At 44.6% G+C, this 21,129-nt stretch overlaps 2 protein-coding genes across 2 annotated transcripts in view; both read right to left on the reverse strand.

Moving 5' to 3' along the window:
- Positions 1-9,711: 9,711 nt before the first annotated feature.
- Positions 9,712-12,119, reverse strand: LOC120878552 (histone H3.3C-like). Its single transcript, XM_040261176.1, has one exon. It carries the CDS (start codon positions 11,560-11,562, stop codon positions 11,152-11,154), a length of 411 nt encoding a protein of 136 aa, XP_040117110.1. The 5' UTR covers positions 11,563-12,119; the 3' UTR covers positions 9,712-11,151.
- Positions 12,120-14,754: 2,635 nt separating this feature from the next.
- PRKDC (protein kinase, DNA-activated, catalytic subunit) overlaps positions 14,755-21,129 on the reverse strand; it is a 128,015-nt gene continuing 121,640 nt past the window's right edge. Inside the window, exons 81-86 of the mRNA XM_040261177.1 lie at positions 19,922-20,011; positions 19,680-19,751; positions 19,402-19,603; positions 18,777-18,965; positions 18,107-18,246; positions 14,755-16,565 (exon numbers count right to left, since the gene is read on the reverse strand). Of these exons, the coding sequence (XP_040117111.1) occupies positions 16,361-16,565; positions 18,107-18,246; positions 18,777-18,965; positions 19,402-19,603; positions 19,680-19,751; positions 19,922-20,011 (898 nt within the window). The 3' untranslated portion in view covers positions 14,755-16,360. The remainder of the gene's footprint in view (positions 16,566-18,106; positions 18,247-18,776; positions 18,966-19,401; positions 19,604-19,679; positions 19,752-19,921; positions 20,012-21,129) is intronic.

The raw sequence follows: 21,129 nt of genomic DNA on the forward strand, positions 1-21,129 counted from the left end.
GTCCTGGGTGTTCTTTGGAAGGAATGATGCTAAAGCTGAAACTCCAGTACTCTGGCCACCTCATGCGAAGAGTGGACTCATTGGAAAAGACTCTGATGCTGGGAGGGATTGGGGGCAGGAGGAGAAGGGGACGACAGAGGATGAGATGGCTGGATGGCATCACCGACTCAATGGACGTGAGTCTGAGTGAACTCCGGGAGTTGGTGATGGACAGGGAGGCCTGGCGTGCTGTGATTCATGGGGTTACAAAGAGTCAGACATGACTGTGCGACTGAACTGAACTGAACTTGGCGGGAGTGGAGTTTGGTTTTCTGCTCTAAAAGCACTTTCTCATGCCTCTGTAAGAATACCAATATTTTGCACTTGATCCATTTTCCATCTTTCCTACCTAGTCCCTATTCTTTCAACATATTGCATTTGAGTTTCACTCACTAAAGTACAAATGCTTTGTATAAAGATGTCCACACTGCGATTTTTGAAAAAGAAAGAAAGAAAGAAATGTCTTGGTAGACATTTCTACTGGGACTTCCCTGGTGGCTCAGCGGAAAGAATTCGCCTGCAACGCAGGAGAGCCAAGAGACACAGTTTTGATCCCTGGGTTGGGAAGATCACCTGGAGTAGGAAATATTAACCCGCTCCAGAATTCTTGCCTGGAGAATTCCATGAACAGAGCAGCCTGATAGGCTACAGTCTGTGAGGTCACAAAGAGCATGCACACACACACAGAGATATTGCTAATACTATTATTGTCAACACTTAGCATAAGATAAACTGGACTCTAAATGTAGCTAGTTTAGGATTTAGAATATTGGGCCTCTGACTGGGACACCACACAAATGGTTGCCTCAGTTAGGCCTAATGACACAGCTCAACAATCTCACTGTGTCTTTCTTGGCTCTCAACTTAAAAGTTGCAAACACACCGCTTCCTGATGCTTGAACTAAAGTCCCATTGCACTAACTTCTGGTCATTGTCACTTGAATGTCTGAGAGATTCTTTAACCTAAATTCTTCTCTTCCCAAAATAGCTTCCTTTTCAGAAATCTCCATCTCAGTGGTGGCACTGACATCCAGCCAGTAGCTCATGCTGTAACTGTCAGCCATACCAGCCTCTGACAGCTAAAGGATCATTGCCTCAATTTACCTCTATGTTTGTTTTGGAAGAATCTGATATTTGACAGATGCTTTGCAGCTGTGGTTTCAGAGGTATGTAGTGATCAACTGCTCCAAACTGGCTCTGACTTGACCACAGGAATGCATCTCTGCAGATGAGACTTGCTGCTGCTGCTGCTAAGTTGCTTCAGTCATGTCTGACTCTGTGCAACCCCATAGACGGTAGCCCACCAGGCTCCCCCGTCCCTGGGATTCTCCAAGCAAGAACACTGGAGTGGGTTGCCATTTCCTTCTCCAGTGCATGAAAGTGAAAAGTGAAAGTGAATTTGCTCAGTCGTGTCCGACCGTCAGCGACCCCATGGGCTGCAGCCTTCCAGGCTCCTCCATCCATGGGATTTTCCAGGCAAGAGTACTGGAGTGGGGTGCCATTGACTTGGAGGTGTCCAAAAGTTACCATTGCTTCATTACTACGTTAGATCTCCATCCAAGGACGGGGGTGGAGACTTGTACTCTGCTAGGCACAGTTCATGCTGCATGCAAGCCCTGGCCGCTCAACACACCACCCCCCGCCCCACCCCACCTGGCTGCCCTCGCAAATCTCCATCCCCTTCCTGGTTGGTGGTTTAGTCGCTAAGTCGTATCTGACTCTTGCAACCTCATGGACAGTAGCTTACCAGGCTTCTCTGTCCATGGGATCCTCCAGGCAAGAATACTGGAGAGGGTTGCTGTTTCCTTCTACAGAGGATTGTCCCGACCTAGGAATGGAACCTGGGTCTCCTGCACTGCAGGCAGATTCTTTACCAACTGAGCTATGAGGGAAGCCCTTCCTAGAACCCCACTAACAAGTCTGCCTCCTACCCCTTAAACTCTCTTCAGGTCAGTTCAGTCGCTCAGTTGTGTCTGACTCTGCAACCCCTTGGGCTGCAACACACCAGACCTCCCTGTCCATCACCAACCCCCTGAGTTTACTCAAACTCATGTCCATTGAGTCAGTGATGCCATCCAACCATCTCATACTCTGTCATCCCCTCCTCTCGCTTTCAATCTTTTCCAGCATCAGAATCTTTTCGAATGAGTCAGTTCTTCACATCAGATGGCCAAAGTATTGGAATTTCAGCTTCAGCATCAGTCCTTCCAATGAATATTCAGGACTGATTTCCTTCAGGATAGACTGATTGTATCTCCTTGCTCTCTAAGGGACTCTCAAGAGTCTTTTCCAACACCACAGTTCAAAGGCATCAATTCTTTGGCACTCAGCCTTCTTTACAGTCCAACTCTCACATTCATACATGACTACTGGAAAAACATTAGCTTTAACTATATGGTTAAAGTTATAACCATATAACTTATGCTGTCTAGGTTTGTCATAGCTTTTCAAGGAGCAAGCATCTTTTAATTTCATGGCTGCAGTCACTGCCGTGATTTTGGATCCTAATAAAATAAAATTCGTCTGTTTCGACTTTTTCCCCATCTATTTGCCATGGAGTGATGGGACTGGATACCATGATGTTCATTTTTTGAATGTTGAGTTTCAAGCCAGCTTTTTGGTCTCCTCTTTTCACCTTCATCAAGAGACTCTTTAGTTCCTCTTCACTTTCTGCCGTTAGAGTGGTATCACCTGCATATTTGAGGTGTTGATATTTCTCCTGGCGATCTTGTTTCCAGCATGTGATTCACCCAGTCTAGCATTTTGCATGGTGTACTCTGCATGTAAGTTAAATAAGCAGGGTGACAATATATAGCCTTATCAAAATCCTTTTCCAACTTTGAACCAGTCTGTTGTTCCATGTCTGCTTCTGTTGCTTCTTGACCTGCATAGAGGTTTCTGAGGAGACAGGTCAGGTGGTCTGTTATTCCCATCTTTTTAAGGATTTTCCACGGTTTGTTGTGATCCACACAAAGACTTTAGCATAGTCAATGAAGCAGAAGTGGATGTTTTTCTGGAATTACCTTGCTTTATCTATGATCCAGCGGGTGTTGGCAATTTGATCTCTGGTTCCTCTGCCTTTTCTAAATCCAGCTTGAATATCTGGAAGTTCTTGTTTCACATATTGTTGAAGCCTAGTTTGAAGGATTTTGAGCATAACTTTGCTAGCATGTGAAATGAATGGAACTATATGGTAATTTGAACATTCTTTGGCATTGCCCTTCTTTGGGGTTGGAATGAAAACTCATCTTTTCCAGTCCTGAGGCCACTCCTGAGTTTTCCAAATTTGCTGGCATATTGAGTGCCACACTTTCACAGCAACATCATTTAGGATTTGAAATAATTCAACTGGAATTCCATCACCTCCACCAGTTTTGTTCATAGTAATGCTTCCTAAGGCCCACTTGACTTCACATTCTGGGATGTCTGGCTCTAGCTGAGTGACAACACCATTGTGGTTATCCTGGACTTTTTTGGTATAGTTTTGTGTATTCTTGCCATCTCTTGTTAATCTCTTCTGCTTCTGTTACATCCTTACAATTTCTGTCTGTTATCATGCCCATTCTTGCATGAAATATTCCCGTGATATCTCTAATTTTCATGACGAAATCTCTAGTCTTTCCCATTTTTTGTTTTCCTGTTTTTCTTTGCATTGTCCACTTAGGAAGGCTCTCTTCTCTCTCCTTGCCATTTCCCGGATCTCTGCATTCAGTTGGGTGTATCTTTCCCTTTCTCCCTTGCCTTTTGCTTCTCTTCTTTTCTCAGCTATTTGCAAAGCCTTCTCAGACAACCACTTTGCCTTCTTGCATTCCTTTTTCTTGGGGATGGTTTTGATCACCACCTCCTGTACAATGTTACAAACCTCTGTCCATAGTTCTACAGGCACTCTGTCTACCAGGTCTAGTATCTTGAATCTATTCATCACCTCCACTGTATAATCATAAGAGGTTGATTTAGGTCATATCTGAATGGTCTAGTGATTTTTCCCTACTTTCTTCAATTTAAGCCTGAATGTTGCCATTTCCATGATACCTCAGTTGGTAAAGAATCCACCTGCAATGCAGGAGATCTGGGTTTAATCCCTGGGTTGGGAAGATCCCCTGGAGAAGGGAAAGGCTACCAACTCCAGTATTCTGGCCTGGAGAATGCCATGGATTGTATAGTCCATGGGGTCACAAAGAGTAGGACATGACTCTTCATTTGTTGCAATAAGGAGCTCATGATCTGAGCCACAGTCAACTCCAGGTCTTGTTTTTGCTGACTGAATAGAGGTTCTCCATCTTCAACTAGAAAGAATATTATCAATCTGATTTCAGTATTGCCTATCTCATGATGTCCATGTGTACAGTCATCACTTGTGTTGTTGGACAAGGGTATTCGCTATGACCAGGGTGTTCTCTTGACAAAACCCTGTTAGCCTTTACCCTCCTTCATTTTGGACTCGAAGGCCAAACTTGCCTGTTGCTCCAACTATCTCTTGACTTCCTACTTTTGCATTCCAATCCTCTATGAAGAAAAGGACACCTTTTTTTGGTGTTAGTTCTAGAAGGTGTTGTAGGTCTCGGAGTGAACTGAGGATGAGCTTGGTTCATTTCCAAGGCAAACCATTCAACATCACAGTAATCCAAGTCTATACCCCCTCCACTAATACCAAAGACGCTGAAGTTGACCAGTTCTATGAAGACCTGCAAGATCTTCTGGAACCAACCTGCTGGGGATCAGTAACAGAACCTGAGAACTATCACGAGCACGTTTGGCTCTCCTGTCAAAGCCCTGTCTGTCCTGTGTTGAGTCTCTCCACCCATCCTACTCCTCCATGGATGTATTTCAGGCCCCTGATTTATTTTGCCTAGTCTACTCAATGGCCTCATAAGCAATATCCCCTGGTCCACTCTTGCCCTCATCCGTGCACATATAAGCACACACAATCCATTCTCCACACAGATACCCAGGGATGTGTGTGCTCTTCACGGGAGCCTTACCTGCAATTATTGAATGTGCATGGGGCTTCAGAGTCTTTGCATTTGCTACTCCATTTCCTGAGAGGCTCTGGTCTCTGCCAAGCCAGTTTATATACAGCTCCTGAAAATTGTTGAAGCTGGGAGATCAGCACATGGAGGTTCACTGTAATATTCCTTGATATATTTGAAAATAATATTATTTTAATTTCAATTGAGATTTAAAAAAACAAGACAAAGTGAACTTGAACCTGTTCTCGGTTTCCTTGAATGCCTAGGAGGCTGAACCTCTCTATTCTCCATTTTCACAAACCCTATGCTCCTTTGATGATGTTATAATACTCATAACCTAAAAATTATCATCTGGATCCACCTATGTAAAGCAGTACCATTTCTGTCTTCTTGACCTTTATATCCATAGTACTTCACAGTTTCTTCCACATATAAAGCACTCAAAGAAATACTAGATATGAACGAATAAACGAACTAATAATTAGTAACTAAACTTGCCTAAGGGTACAAAGCTAGTAATGTTTAGAATTAGACTCGAATGTGACACCTAGGTCTATGTTCGCTACATTATGCCATTCATAACGCAGTGTAATTATGAGGAATTTACAATTGAACCAACAGACATTAACCCTTACACTCAAACTGCCCTGGACTCTAACCTTTTTCCTGAGCCTTAACTAATCCTGAACCTAAACATCACTGATATTCACCCTCACTCTAATGCTGACCCTAACACATACCCTGAATCTCACCCTCACCCACACTTACCATAACCCTGAACTGATCACAATACTCTCTTTACCCAGAGCTTGACACCGACCCTGAACCTGACACTGAAACTAACCCTACCTTGACCTGTGACCCTGACCCTCCTAAGATAGTAACTGCAGCCATCAGTATGACTCTCTCCCTAACACCCACCACTGACCACGATGACCCAGATCTTCATGTGACCCTACCCTCACTCCAGCACCGACCCACACCTAAACTGGACCCTCATGTCACCCAGCCCTAATCCTGAACCTAACCCTTGGCCTTATTGTAATCCTAATGTTCAGGAGTACGTCAAGGCTGTATTTTGTCACCCTGCTTATTTAACTTAGATGCGGAGTACATCGTTCGAAATGCCCGGCTGGATGAAGCACAAGCTGGAATCAAGATTGCCAGGAGAAATATCAACAACTTCAGATATGCAGATGACACACTTATGGCAGAAAGCGAAGAAGAACCAAAGAGCCTCTTGATGAAAGTGAAGAAGGTGAAAAAGTTAGCTTAAAACTCAACATTCAGAAAACTAAGATCATGGCACCTGGTCCCATCACTTCATGGGAAATAGATGGGGAAACAGTGGAAACAGTGAGAAACTTTATTATTTTTTTGGCTCCAAAATCACTGCAGATGGTAACTGCAGCCATGAAGTTAAAAGATGCTTGCTCTTTGGAAGGAAAGTTATGACCAACCTAGACAGCATATTAAAAAGCAGAGACATTACTTTGCCAACAAAGGTCTGTCTAGTCAAAGCTACAGTTTTTCCAGTAGTCATGTATGGATGTGAGTGTTGGACTATAAAGAAAGCTGAGTGCCAAAAAATTGATGCTTTTGAACTGTGGTGTTGGAGAAAACTCTTGAGAGTCCCTTGGACAGCAAGGAGATCCAACCAGTCCATCCTAAAGGAAATCAGTCCTCAATATTCACTGGAAGGACTGATGCTGAAGCTGAAACTCCAATACTTTGGCTACCTGATGCAAAGAACTGACTCATTGGAAAAGACCCTGATGCTGGGAAAGATTGAAGGCGGGAGGAAAAGGGGACGATAAAGGATGAGATGGTTGGATGGCATCACCGACTCGATGGACATGAGTTTGAGTAGGCTCTGGGAGTTGGTGATGGACAGGAAACCCTGGCAAGCTGTAGTCCATGGGGTTGCAGAGTTGGACATGACTGAGCAACTGAACTGTACTGAACTGAATGTTCATACATGCTATTTCTTACTCTCAGCTATACCTTGAAGCTAACCTAAGCCTGTATGAGACTTGACCTTGAGTCTGACCCTAAATGTTCCTGACCTTGACCCTATGCTGGCTTGAATAGTAGTCCCCCAAACATGTATCTAAGTTCTAATACCAGTACTTGTGAATGTAACCTTACTTGGAAATAGGGCCTTTGCAGAATTAAGGACCTCAAGATGAGATACGCTGAACACCGTTGCATTGTGGGTGGAGCATGTACTAGTTTGTTTAGTGGTATATGTTGAAACATGGAAAAGGAGAAAGCACGGGTATGGAGGAAGTGCACATGAAGACAGAGGCAGAGACTGGAGTGATGCCATCACAAGCCCAGGAACGGCAAGGGGACCAGAAACTGCAAGAGACCAAGGAGGCTCCTCCCCTGGAGCATTTGGAGAGGGTATGGCCCCGCCCACACCTAGGTTTCAGACTTCTGACATCCACAACTGTGAGAGAATACACTTCTTTTGGTTTAAGCTAACTAGTTTGTGTCAATTTGTTACACAGACCTAAGAACTAATACACACCCTCATTCACCATAAGTGAATCTAACATCTACCACGGCCGAGCCTTCTCCCTTGTTGTGGTTCAGTTGCTCAGTCGTGTCCTATTCTTTGCCACCCCATGGACTGCAGCATGCCAGGCTTCCCTGGCCCCCACTATCTCTCGGAGTTTGCTCAAACTCATGTCCATTGAGTCAATGATGCCATCACCGTTATACCCACCCTAACATAAAACTGACCTCAATCCTCATACAGACCAGAACTTGACCTTTATCCTGACCCTATGAACTTCACACTCACTTCAGGCTAGATTTTGACCATCTTCCTGACACTGATAATCACCCTGATACTGAACAGAACCTTCCTCATAACTTTGACATTGACCCTGATCTAGATCCTCATCCTAAACTTAACCTTGACACTGATTCTGCCATTTACTACTGCCATAACCTTGACCCTACTGCCATGACCTTGACCCTAACCATGAAGATCCTGATGACCATATACCTCACAATGAACATCTCGTCAGCTCTGACCCTTGTCCTCACCTCCTCACCAAAATCCTGAAACTGTCCTGACCGCATGAGCTTGAATCTCATCTGCTGCTTGATTCTTTCCGATTGTCCCTGACCTTCACCCGCATAATGACCCTGAAGCTGACCTTGGACCACACACTCCAAGTACCCTAAATCCAATTTTGACCTTGACCTTCAGTCTGACTCTAAACTGGACTCCGTGCCTGTAAGTCTTACTCTGGCCTTTGAATGGTGTTTGTTGACACAGTGTGTTTAACAGTGTTAGGAGAGTGTTCATCAGTATTGAGATGTTAGGGACATTGTGTTTACATGTGCATGGCATGGCTGCCCCTTTATTAAATGGTATATCATAATTCAGTGTATTTAAAACTGGTGGGTGCCTTACTATGGATAGTATATGTGTAAAACATACTTTGTTCCCCCTCCAGCTTTATTGAGATATAGGTATACAAAAAAACTGCGTATAATTAACGTATTCAGTAGGGTGAGTTATTTACTTCCTTCTTTACTGATGTGTACGAACTTCTGTGTTTAAGCAACCTGCTAAGTCACTTCAGTCATGTCCAACTCTGTGCGACCCCGTAGACGGCAGCCCACCAGGCTCCCCTGTCCCTGGGATTCTCCAGGCAAGAACACTGGAGTGGGTTGCCATTTCCTTCTCCAACCTAGGTGTATACTATTTTCTGGAATTAAAAATTGTTTTTAGCTGTATGTTTGCACATTCATCCTTTTACTGTATCTATATATGTACAATTTTTATAACTGAAATATGCTGAAACACTATAAGGTACATGTGTTACTGGTTATGCTTATATACCTATGAAACTGTATACAGCAGTGTATCTTGCATGTACTACATTGCTGAGTTATATGTGGAAACCTTCTTTTCAAGAGAGCTATGGAGAGTGACGTCACAGCAAGATGGTGGAGTAAGAGTTTTCTATTGTTATCCTTCCAAAGAATAAATATTTGGACAATCACCCACTGATAAGGGTACCTCTTTTGGAGTCCTGATTCCAGCAGTGAAGTTCCATCACTTCTCTGGAGCAAAAAAATCTGAGAACAGATGTATTGAAGAGGGTAAGAACAGTTAATTACCGTTGGATTAACTTACTATCTCTAGTACTTTGTGAATCTTTGGGATTTTTTTTGTATATATGATCATGTTGTCTGTGTTTCATAGTTTTATTTCTTCTTTCCTAATTTGAGTCCTTTTTTCTTGTCTGACTGCTCTGACTAGAACATCCAGCAGTGCTGAACAGCAGTGATGAAAGTGGGCATCCTTCTCTTGATCCTGACCTCAGGGGAACGTTTTCTCTTTCGTCAATGAGTAGAATGTTACCTGCGGATTTTCATAGATGTCCTTTGTTAGGTTGATTAAGTTTCCTTCTAGTCTTGGTTTGCTGTGTGATTTTTATCTTGAAACTGTATTGAATCTGTCAAATACTTTTTTGCATTGAGACGAACCTGTTTTTTCCTTTGTGTATTAATGTTATGCATCATAACAATGGATATTAGATGATGAAGCAACGCTGCAGTGCTGAGATGGCACCACGTGCCAGTGAGTAATCCTTAGTGCTACTGGACTCCATTTCTGAGTGTTTTATCGAGGATTTCTGCATCAGTGTCCGTAAGGGATATTGGTCTACTGTTTACAGAATCTCTGGCTTTGATATGAGGGTAATGTTGGGTTCCTGGAATCAGTTAGTGAGCTTTTCCCTTTCTGATATTTTTTGGAAGCATTTGAGGATTGGTGTTAACTCCTTTTTCAGTGTTTGGTGGAATTCACCAGTATACTGTCTGTTTCTTTTGGCAGGGGGCAGGGAGTGGGGGGTGTTTTTAATTACTAATTAAGTCTCATTGCAAATCTGTTTAGATTTTCTATTTCTTGAGTCAGTTTTGGTAATTTATATTTCTAGGAATTTTTATTTCTGTAAGGTTGATGTCTCCACTTTTTTTTTGAATAAACAAGTTTATTTGTAAATTTAGTCAACATACATAATTGACCTAAAAACTTCAATAGAAGGATAAATTTTAAACCACTTGAAAAGCCATCTCTATGAAGTGATTTTCCTAGAACCTATGCCACATGAACACCATTTTAACTGGCAGAGGTTCCATAAGCTGAAGCTGTGTCCCTCCCCCACAGCAAGTTTACCCTAACGCTTACAATACAAACCCCACAAGGAAAAAAAGTTCGGTATTGTTCCTCCTTGGTAGAGAAAAGTTCAACCTAGTTATCAGACCAATCACAACACAAAGAAAAGCTGCACTAACTACTATATTAGTAACAGATGATGCTGCTGTGAATAACTTGTATTATAGTCTAGAGCCCTTATAAACAAATCCCCCTCCCCATTAGTGTTTGCATTATCAGCTAGAGGGTTAGTTTAACATGTGGTAGAACGAGGAGTTACGCAAGGCATAACGCACAAAGCGTTTTACTACACAAACAAGTGCAGTCTACTCAGGAGAAAACCTATTGGTCTCTCAATCACACACCCTAAAGACAACACTCCCCAGCACATGTCAATGTAAAACATTTAATTGAAAAATGTTGATACTAAAATATATAAAATAGCTATTATAAATGCACATAGTGTATTCTATAGCTGCCAGGTTTACTTTTTTTTTTTAAGGAAACTGTAAGTTACACTGTGGTTAAGACTTGTATCTTCGCTCCTGAAAACGCCCACATTCTAACACAGTGATGTATGGTTAGACTTAACAGTACCAATTGCTAAACACTTGGATCAAGTCATAACCAGTTTTATTGCAAAAGGACCCTGTACACATTTATCAGTTCTAGTACCTTAATAGCTACTCAACAAATCGTTAACATACAGAAACGTGCATCATGAGAAGCAAGAAATATCACCCATCCCTTCTGCATATTAGCAACTTGTCACTCCTTAGCAACAACAGTGCTCACATCACTCAGGTTTGTGAACACTTTTCGCCTTCATCCTGAGAGAAAGATGGAATGACAAGTACAAATGCAATGTATTATAAACAATTTCTTACCAAAAAAAGTCACAAATTAAACCAAAGTATTTTACAGAAATGTACTACAAAACACCATAAAAACCGCCTTCACTTAAGCTCTCTCTCTCCGTATCCGGCGAGCCAACTGGATGTCTCTGGGCATGACGGTTACTCTCTTAGCGTGGATGGCACACAGATTAGTATCTTCAAACAAGCCCACCAGGTACGCTTCGCTAGCCTCCTGCAGCGCACCGATGGCAGCACTCTGGAACCGCAAGTCGGTTTTGAAATCCTGGGCGATCTCCCTCACCAGCCTCTGGAAAGGCAGTTTCTGGATCAGAAGCTCGGTGGATTTCTGGTGACGACGGATTTCTCGAAGCGCAACAGTCCCGGGCCTGTAGCGATGAGGTTTCTTCATCCCGCCAGTAGTGGGGGCGCTTTTCCTGGCTGCTTTTGTGACCAGCGGCTGGCGGGGCGCTTTCCCACCCGTTGACTTCCGAGCAGTCTGCTTGGTTCGAGCCATTTTCTTTTACCCAACACCGAAGTTTTAGGCCGCTTCTACGACCGCCGCGCCGCTGCTGCTGCCCAAAGAGCCGCAATAGCTCAGCTACGAGGAAAACTTCCAACGAACGGAAGAACTCCTTCCAACGAACAACCAAACCGCTCTGCGCTCCACTTTTGTTTCTGATATTAGATATTTGCAGGTTTTTTTTTTTTTCTGAATCAGTCTAGGTTTATCAATGAGCTGTTCAAAGAATCAATGTTTTGCTTGCTGCTTCTTTTTGTGCTTTTTTTTACTGGTACCAAGTTTAGTTTGTTCTTTTCATTAGTCTCCTAAACATGTAGCATTAGGTTACTTATTTGCAATCTCTCTTTTCTAATATAGGCGCTAAAATGTAATGAAATAAACATTTCTACTTGAAGGCAGGACAAGAAGAACTAAACAAAAATTTCTTTGTTCAGGCCTCCTCCCTCCCTGCCGTCGCTTTAGTGTATAGAGGGATGTAGGGTGTGTCTGGGAGAAGGCAACGGCACCCCACTCCAGGACTCTTGCCTGGAAAATCCCATGGATGGAGGAGCCTGGAAGGCTGTAGTCCATGGGGTCGCTAAGAGTCAGACGACTGAGCGATGTCACTTTCCCTTTTCACTTTCATGCACTGGAGAAGGCAATGGCAACCCACTCCAGTGTTCTTGCCTGGAGAATCCCAGGGACAGGGGAGCCTGGTGGGCTGCCGTCTATGGGGTCACACAGAGTCGGACACGACTGAAGTGACTTAGCAGCAGCAGCAGCAGGGTGTGTCTGATCACACGTTAACTACAGCTCCTTCAAGGTGGAGTGCCTGCTCAGCCATCAAGATCAGTGTTTCTTTTCCTTCTGATGCTAGCAGTGTAACTTAAAAACAACAATGTTCTTTCCCAGCTCTGTAAGAGGTCAGGGTGACATGCTGTCCTTTGTACATGCTTACCTGGGCTACATATTCTTCGTGAACTTTATAGAAAATATCGGTATGTCATTTTCATATACCATCCTTTGTCTCAAAAAATGGAATTCAAGATTAGAAACAATAAAAACTAGTAAAAATTACAAAACACTGCTGAAGAAAGTTAAATAAAAGGAAAGACACCGTGTTCGTGGATTGGAAGATTTACTATTGTTAAATATCAAACCACTTGGTTAAGAATCCACTTTGCAGGGATCAGCCCCGGACCCCACCCACTTCTGCTCGTGCCCCTAACAGCATGGCACGGGCTGCTGCTGCTTGCTCCAAACAAGATGCAGAATGAGCTGTGGGAGGCTTCACACATCCCAGGGAAGCCCAGTCCAGCCTAATGATCTTGAGCAATGCTGTCACTGGCTGGCAGACATGAGAGACATAAGTGACAACAGGAACGGCTCATGCACAGTTTCAGTGAATGCCTCTGAGGGAAGCTGGCACTGAATTCCATTTTAAATGGACGAGGCTGTCACATTATTGAAGTGATTCTCTGAACTCGCCAGGCCCAGAGTGCTGTGCTGATAGAGAGCTTCTACAATCCAGAGAAGAAAACCTGCAGGAGACTCACAAAAGTTTTACTTTCTTAATGAGGCCATGTGGCTATCATGTTGATGTTTGGCAGAAACCAACACCATTCTGTAAAGCAATTATCCTTCACTTAAAAAATAAAAATTTTTTTTAAATGGTGAAAATGGAAAAAAAATAAAGAAGAAAATGCAGCATTCTTGTATTTCTGCACATCTAACACTGTTAATTAGCTCAATTTCTTAGAAAGGAATCTGCCTGCCAATGCAGGGGACACAAGAGAGGCAGGTTTGATCCCTGGGTGGGGAAGATCCCCTGGAGAAGGAAATGGCAACTCACTCCAGTATTCTTGCCTGGAAAATCCCATGGACAGAGGAGCCTGAAGAGCTACAGTCCATGGGGTCGCAAAAGGATTGGACATGATTTAGCAATTAAAATGACAACAGCCAGTGTTAATTACGGACACGCTTACAGCAGGCTGGGTGATAGCACACTGGAGCTGAGGCATCTTGGAGGGTCTCCCCCAGCCCAGGCTCGGGCAGAGTAAGATCGAGGTGGGCGCAACCATGCCCCAGAGGAGCAGTCCCTCTGGGGGATGCTTTCATCAATAAACTGCTTCTGATCAGCCGGCCAGAACAGGACAATCATGAGGTCAGAACTCTCGGGGTCAGCAGCACCGTGACTGCATTACCGTCGCTGTCACATAGTCACGGGCTGTAACCTAGCGCTGGCCAACTGTGTTGAAAATAAATTCTACAGTCATAGATTCAGTCTGTAGAACTATTTTGGGGGGTACTACTTCACAAAAGCCACACCTACTTTACAGTCAATCAAAAGTGCCCTGTTTAGATAGCAATTTTCCCCAACAGCTGGAGATAACTATCTTTTCTTCAATTCCAGGATAGCAGGGTTCTTTCCTAAACTGTATTCTAGTACTAGATTTCTTTCTTTATTTATTTGGCTACACCGTGCAGCCTGTGGGAATCTTAGTTCCCTGAACCAGGGCTTGAACCTGTGCCCCCTGCACTGGGCACACAGAGTCTTGACTCCTGGACCACCAGGGAAATCCCTCCAGTGGTAGAGAGTCTGCTGGGAGGCAGTGGCAGTGATCTTGGGCAAAGACCATAAAGACAGGAACCAGGGAGAGGTGCAGGACGAGAGGGGACACAGCGGGAGACACTTAGGACGTGACCGCCACACACTGGCATCCAGGAGCTTGCGGGAGTCATGCTGGATGCATACAAGCCTGGACTGACGGCACCCTAACCGTGGATGCCAGCTGTTCACTGGAGCACAGACTCTGATAAACAGAAGCCCTGACTCGTAGTGCTAGCTGACTTTCTGAGTGAGCTTAACAATTTGCTGGCAAAATTCCTGATGTTCTGAATGTTGCTCGTGTGGATGGGAACAAGAGGGCTCTGGCACACCACTGATCTGAACTCCGTTTCAAGAGGTCCAGGTGGACACCAGTCTGTTTTCAAATTCACGATGCCAAACAAAGTTTAAAGGGCAACTCGCCTACATTTTATTACAACCAAAGAGTGACCGATTCTGAATTATATAGGGTAGAGCTCAAAAGCCTCACAACTGAACATGGTATAAATGTGTGTTTTTCTATAACTAATGTTTTGCAAGGAGAAAATTTGGAGATAAACATCTGTAAAGAAGTTCTCATAGCATTGAGGGAACATTACTTCTGACTCCCTTGTGTTTATTTATCAATTTTCTGAAAGCCACTGGGTAACAGATGGTGTCACAGCTCCAGACAACAATAAAGAGATCCTTTTTGTTCATCTACACTGTCAGTCCATGATTACCCCTGCCAGCAGCAATAGAAACAACCCTTAATCTCTCCAAGGAGGGACCTGCGATTTTAAAGTGTTGTGATTCAAAGTGTTGAGACAACAATGAGAAATCTGCAAGCTTGTCCATACATATATAAACATGCTTATCTCTTTAGCTAGAAGTGGAGAATATGGCCCACACTTAAATATTATTTCACAATAATTAAAGTGAAAATAAAACTGAAGGACAAATGGTCTTCCAAACTCTTCCCCCCAAAAAAGAATCAACCTTGCAATGCAGGGGATGTGGATCTGATCCCTGGTCGGGGCACTAAGATTCACCATTTCCCCAAATCACTGAAGAGTCTGTGATTAGAAATGTTTGGAAAGCTGTAACGCAAAGCTCAAGTCAGCATGAAACAGGCTCCAGCTAGGGAGGTGTGGGGACCAAGGCTGGTGAGTGGACAGGAAGCTGTTCCCATCCTGCATTTCATAACCTGACCCGGCTGCCCCAGAATCATGCTTTATCTCCAAGGAGGACTCATTTCAAGCAACGGTTTTCTTCATGTTCCTAGAACGGGAATGTCAAGTGCCAGGCCTACGCAGACTTCCCGAGTTTGGGATACAAAGCTCCTGTATCCACCTTCCAGCTGTGACCAGAGTAGCAAAGGTAGCAAAGCTAAGACCAGAGCTTTCTCACCCCTCAACACTTTACCTTCTAGAGGACAACTCTATCCTAAAATGTCAAAGCTAGAGGGGAAAAATGTGAAAGAGAAAACCTACAAAAATATCCTACAATGTCAAACACAATCATGTCAAATCACAATCAAGGAGAAAATTTGGGGATAAACATCTATGAAGTTCTCATAGCACTTAGGGAACATCATTTCTGACTCCCTTGTGTTTATTTATCAATTTTCTAAAGCCACCGGGTAACAGATGGTGCCACAATTCCAGACATCAGTAAAGAGATTCTTTCCATTCACACATTACACAACCATGTAATGTTCTTTCATTGGGCTTCGGGAAGATGAAGTCACTGGTGGCTTGGCTCAGAGTTCAGGACAGTCTCTAAACACACACACAGGGGCCCTGTCTGCTGATACAACCTAACATCCCATCAGTTACTCTCACAAAGTCTGCGGGACAAAGTCTTCTGGGCGTAATTTCCAAGGCACGTGGGATGCTAACACACACCACTAACGTTGACAGCTGTTCATCCGGCCATAGTGCCTGTTTGCTGTGCCATGATTCGGTGCTTGCACGAGACTGGATACACCTGCCCTTCTATGTCCACTGTGATCCTAAGCTCATCCTTGACCACGGCCTAGTCCCTGACCCGGGTCGGCATTCATTTCATCATGAGCTGGATTAAACTGTGATACGAGAGGAAGTCACACACAGACACCTGCTCTCTGGGGCTTCGGGAAGATGAAGTCACTGGTGGCTTGGCTCAGAGTTCAGGACGGTCTCTAAACACACACACAGGGGCCCTGTCTGCTGCCTCTGGGGGATCTCACATCCAGGGCTCCCACCCTTCCCAAGTTCTGCCGAGGATGTTGGGGTCAGTTGCCTGGTCAACTAGGCACCTCACTTGGGCCTCTTCTGAAAGTCCACTCTTAGGCTCCTGGGCACGAATGCTGTGCTCTCGGCTTCCTTGTGCCACAGCGACATAGTCTCTGAAGGCAGGCTCCTTTTCATGGCCAAGGAGAAGCTCATCACTGGAAAAAAGATCAAGCAACACAAAGACACAAACTGCAGGTTATTTCTCCAGTCCAAACCAGACACTCCATCTAGTCACAAAGCATACTCTCTGCTGCTCATTGTCCTCAAAGTCAAGATTCCATCTGCTGGAAAACAGAACACTGCTGGGAACATCTGTCTGCAAGTGTGTGTATGTGGGTGTGGGTGTGTGTGTGATCCTCACCAACAACTTGTTATATTCCAGTTTCTGATTATATTAACAGCAGTCCTAGTGGGTGCGGAGTCTCACTTGCATTTATCTGATGACTAATGACTTTAAGCATCTTTCCATTTGTTTATTGGCCATTTGTCTATATTCTTTTATAGAAATGTCTGTTCAAGTCCTTTGGTCATTTTTTTCATTGGGTGGTCTTTTTATTATTCAGCTCTAAGAATTTTTTAATGGATTCTATATGCAAGTTCCTTATTAACTATATGATTTTCAAATGTCTTACACCATTCCGTGGACTGTATTTTTACTTTCCTGATGGTATCCTTTGAGGCACAAAAGTTTTTAATTTTGAGAATTTATGCTTTTCTTTCTCCTTCTCTTGTTTGTGCTTTTGGTTTTAGACTTAAGAATGTCAAATGTCATTGCCAAATCCAAGGTCCAAAAGATTTACCCCTATGTTTGCTTCCAAGGATTTTAGTTTTAGCTCTCACAGGTAGGTCTTTGATCCGCTTTGAATTAATTCTGTATATCGTTTGGGGTGTGAGTTCCACCTTCATTCCTTTCAGTGATCTTTGCTGGGAAGACCACTGAATGGTCTTGGCATCTTTGTCAAAAAACAACTGACCACGGTCACCATTTACCATTAACAGGAAAGTCCAACTTTCTTCCTTCTTGTGAATCATTTCTGCAAATCTGTATCTGTTGTAGACCTCAACCAGAAAAACCTGAAAGCTAGGTTAAAGGCACCTGATCTGCACGCCCATTAATGAGCCGCCACTATGCTCTGTGCACCCAAGGGCTCTGCCACCAGGGCCACATTTGTCCTGAGAAAAGACAGGAGCAAAGGTAAACATATCTCCTCATGCAGGTAGAGATGTTCATGCGACAGTCCAGGACTGTGGTGAGGGGGCCCAGGCTGATTGGTGTGTGCGTGTGTGTGTGCGCGTGTGGTGTGAGTGTGGGTTTCAGAGTTAGGACCTCACTGGGCTGACGTGGGGCGGTGTGTGTGTGTGTGGGGGGTGTGGTATGTGCTGTGTGTGTTTATCAGTCAGGACCTTGCTGGGCCAACTGGTGTGTGCCTGTGTATGTGTGGTGAGTGTGGGTTTCAGAGTTAGGACCTTGCTGGGCTGACCGGGGTGTGGGGCATGGGTGTGTGTTTTAGTCAGGACCCGGCCGGGCAGTGAGAGGTGGCCTCTGCATGCTGCACCCCGCCATTGTCAGTGGGGGTGACAGGCTGATGCCACAGGCTGAGTACATACACACACACACACACAAATATGTTCAGTGATTCTCTCGGGAACAGCGGCATGTTGGTCTATGTGTGTTTTTCCACAAATAAATGCTTACCATGTAATAACTGCTGGATTGGCACCTGCTAGCTTTCTCTTAGCATAATGAATCTTCTGCCGTGGATACCAATTTTGTTCAGTTACATTTATTTCTTGAATCCACGATCCTCCTTTTCTCAGCATTGTCTGTTCAAAATTCTGAGGGAAAGGAACATGATTTTCTCTGCTTAATGGTACATACAGTCACATTCAAACAGACCCAACAGGTAGTGATCTCAAAATAAACCGAGTCTCCAGCTGGGAAGGGCTCTGCAGCTCTTTGCGCACCCTCTCCCTGCAGCACATGTGACGGTGATGCTGACCACAAGGTCTACACTTGGGCTTACTGCAGCCCTCCCTGAGAAGGGGTCACTGCTGCGCTTCCTCCTGGGGGCTGAGCGGAGAAGGACGCTGACCTTGTGTGGAACAGACTCAAAACTAAAACTTGTCTAAAAGAAACCAAACCCCATCACCAAAGGATTACAAATACTCTCAAGTCTAACAGTGTCTTCCAAATAAAAGGCAGGTCTCTTGTCTAATTTTCAAGCTAAATGATCCCAAATGTTAACTTTGAGAGCTGTACAGAACCAAGTAAGTACTTTGGTAAACACATCCCCACCAGGAGACAGGAAAGGCAGGCAGTCATGAGCACGCTGGAACAAAGCTCCAAAGGGGAAAGAACCACCGACCTTCCAGTCAAAGGACGGCTCCTTCACGAACACGTCCATGGTGGTGGTGAGCAGGTCGGTGCGCGAGCGGAAGGCCCTCAGTGCACACACCATGACGCTGCTCATGAGCCCCGTCTCCTTCAGTGGTGACATCAGGTTGATGAACTGGCGAGTCAGCCGGAAAGGCATCAGCTCAGGAACCCGCAGAACCTACAGAGCAAACGAGATGCACAGCAGATGAGTGAGACCTCCTGCAGCTGTTGCTCATGCATGCAGAGCACATCTGCTCCCCTCTTCTTGGAACTGGCCACATGGGTGTGAGGTCACCGTGCCCCAGAGCAGCCACACGGTCTGTGCGTGCAGCCACACAGCCCAGAGATGGAGAGCTGGAGTCTGACATCAGGAAAGGTGTGCATCTCATCCACACAAGATGTCCTGATGAGCCTCCTACCCTTTTACAGGAGCAAGTGATCTAATTAATCTCTCAGCACACGGTCCACAACCACCTGAACGAGGCTGATACAAAGCTGAGACTCTCCCATTTTGTGAGAATGACCGCTTTAATGATCACGGCAGGCCAACTGTCCATAGAGGGGTCACAAAGCTGACGACAGGTCCACCCCAGCACAGAGCAGGGCGGGCTCACCTGGGTGGCAGAGCCGAACGCATGTCCGAAGTCAATCCCGATCACGCCGCCCGTCTCCAGGCTCACCATGAAGTTGTTCAGATGCCGGTCTCCGATGCCCAGAACCCAGTGGCCGATGCACAGGAGTGCGTGGGAGGTGGTGAAGTGGTTGCGAAGGGCCAAGAAGGCCTCAGGGCCAGTGCTCATCTTCAGGAAGGCCCGCCTACAGGGGACGGTCATGTGGCCTCTGCCCGAACCCTGCTCCTCCCCGACAGGTGTAAAGTCAAAAAGGCACTTACTTTAAGAGATCTGCAGGCACTTTACTTTCTCTTTTCCTAAAAGATGTGACTGCTTCAGTGCGATTAGCTACTCTGCGATTTAATCATAGGAAATGTCTGATTAGGACAAACTTCCCATGACTTAAAATTTAAAATTTTTGTTAAATTGAAGCTCCAAGGCAAAATTTTCTCAGAAACAAAGTGAATGTACAACTTTGAGAAGAATGAACTAGTTGGAACGAGGGGATGAGAATACCACGTACTTGAACATGAGGGAATAGGCCCCAGGGTCACACTTTCCCACCATCGTGATCAGCCATTCTCTGTACTCAGATGCGGGTGCCCGGGGGTCACTAACATGCAGGAGAAAGAGAACCAATGTTAGGAAGGTATCAAGGGCAGCTGACTTCAGAGGCCCACCAGCAGGGACTCACTGCAAAGTAGTGAAGAGGCAGGAAAAACAAATATGACTTAAATCATATTTAATATTAAATATTAATATTCCTGCCACCCTGGACCAAGAACTTCAACATACCACTATTCATTCTGAATCATTCCTCAAAACCCATGGCTACTTCCTGTGCAAAAATGCAGGGATAGACCACCAGATACAAGTGACATCCCGCTTCACACAGAGGAGGAAGATGAGCTGATGACGCAGGCATATGGTTTCGAAGGCCCTGGGGAGAGGGGACTCCTCCCAGCAGGACGGCAGCACCACACACAACCTGTTCACAGCAGGCCAGTCACTAACAAACTAAACAGCCACAAATTACTTGTTGATGGCACACTATCTGCTTCTGTCATTATTTAAACATTGCCACACATTTTAAAAAAAACATTTCCAATAAGGAAATACAGACAAAATCCACAGTAAGTGCAAAAAAGCATTTTCTTAAATGACGATGGAGTTGAGCTCAATTTGAAAAGCTGCTTTCAGTGATGCTTCACAGAAAAAAGGCAGTGTCTGAACAGGTGGAAACACCGTGGTCCTTGTAGAACCACTTTGGGGTTTGTATCAAAAGCTGAAGACGAAACAGGGTTACATGTGCTACTTAGTAATTAAATCACTTCAGGTGAAGCTTTTCTGAGCTGCCACTAGGTTAATTTCAGGAAGAGATGATTTCAATCTAAATTCTCTCCCAGTTACAACTGGACAAAAATGTGCAGGCAGGAAAATTGCAACGTACAAATTAAGGAAAAAATAGCAAGGATTTTAGGAATAGGGGGCTGTTTTAAAAAGATAATGGGAACTAATTTATATGATTCCTATTTGAAAGTGAAAGTCACTCAGTCATGTCTGACTCTTTGCGACCCCATGGACTATACAGTCCATGGAATTCTCCAGGCCAGAGCACTAGAATGGGTAGCCTTTCCCTTCTCCAGGGGATCTTCCCAACCCAGGGATTGAATCCGGGTCTCCCACATTGCAGGCGGGTTCTTTACCAGCTGAGCCACCAGGGAAGCCCAA

The sequence above is a fragment of the Oryx dammah genome, unplaced genomic scaffold (assembly GCF_014754425.2).
Source record: "Oryx dammah isolate SB20612 unplaced genomic scaffold, SCBI_Odam_1.1 HiC_scaffold_19, whole genome shotgun sequence".
Taxonomy (NCBI): domain Eukaryota; kingdom Metazoa; phylum Chordata; class Mammalia; order Artiodactyla; family Bovidae; genus Oryx; species Oryx dammah.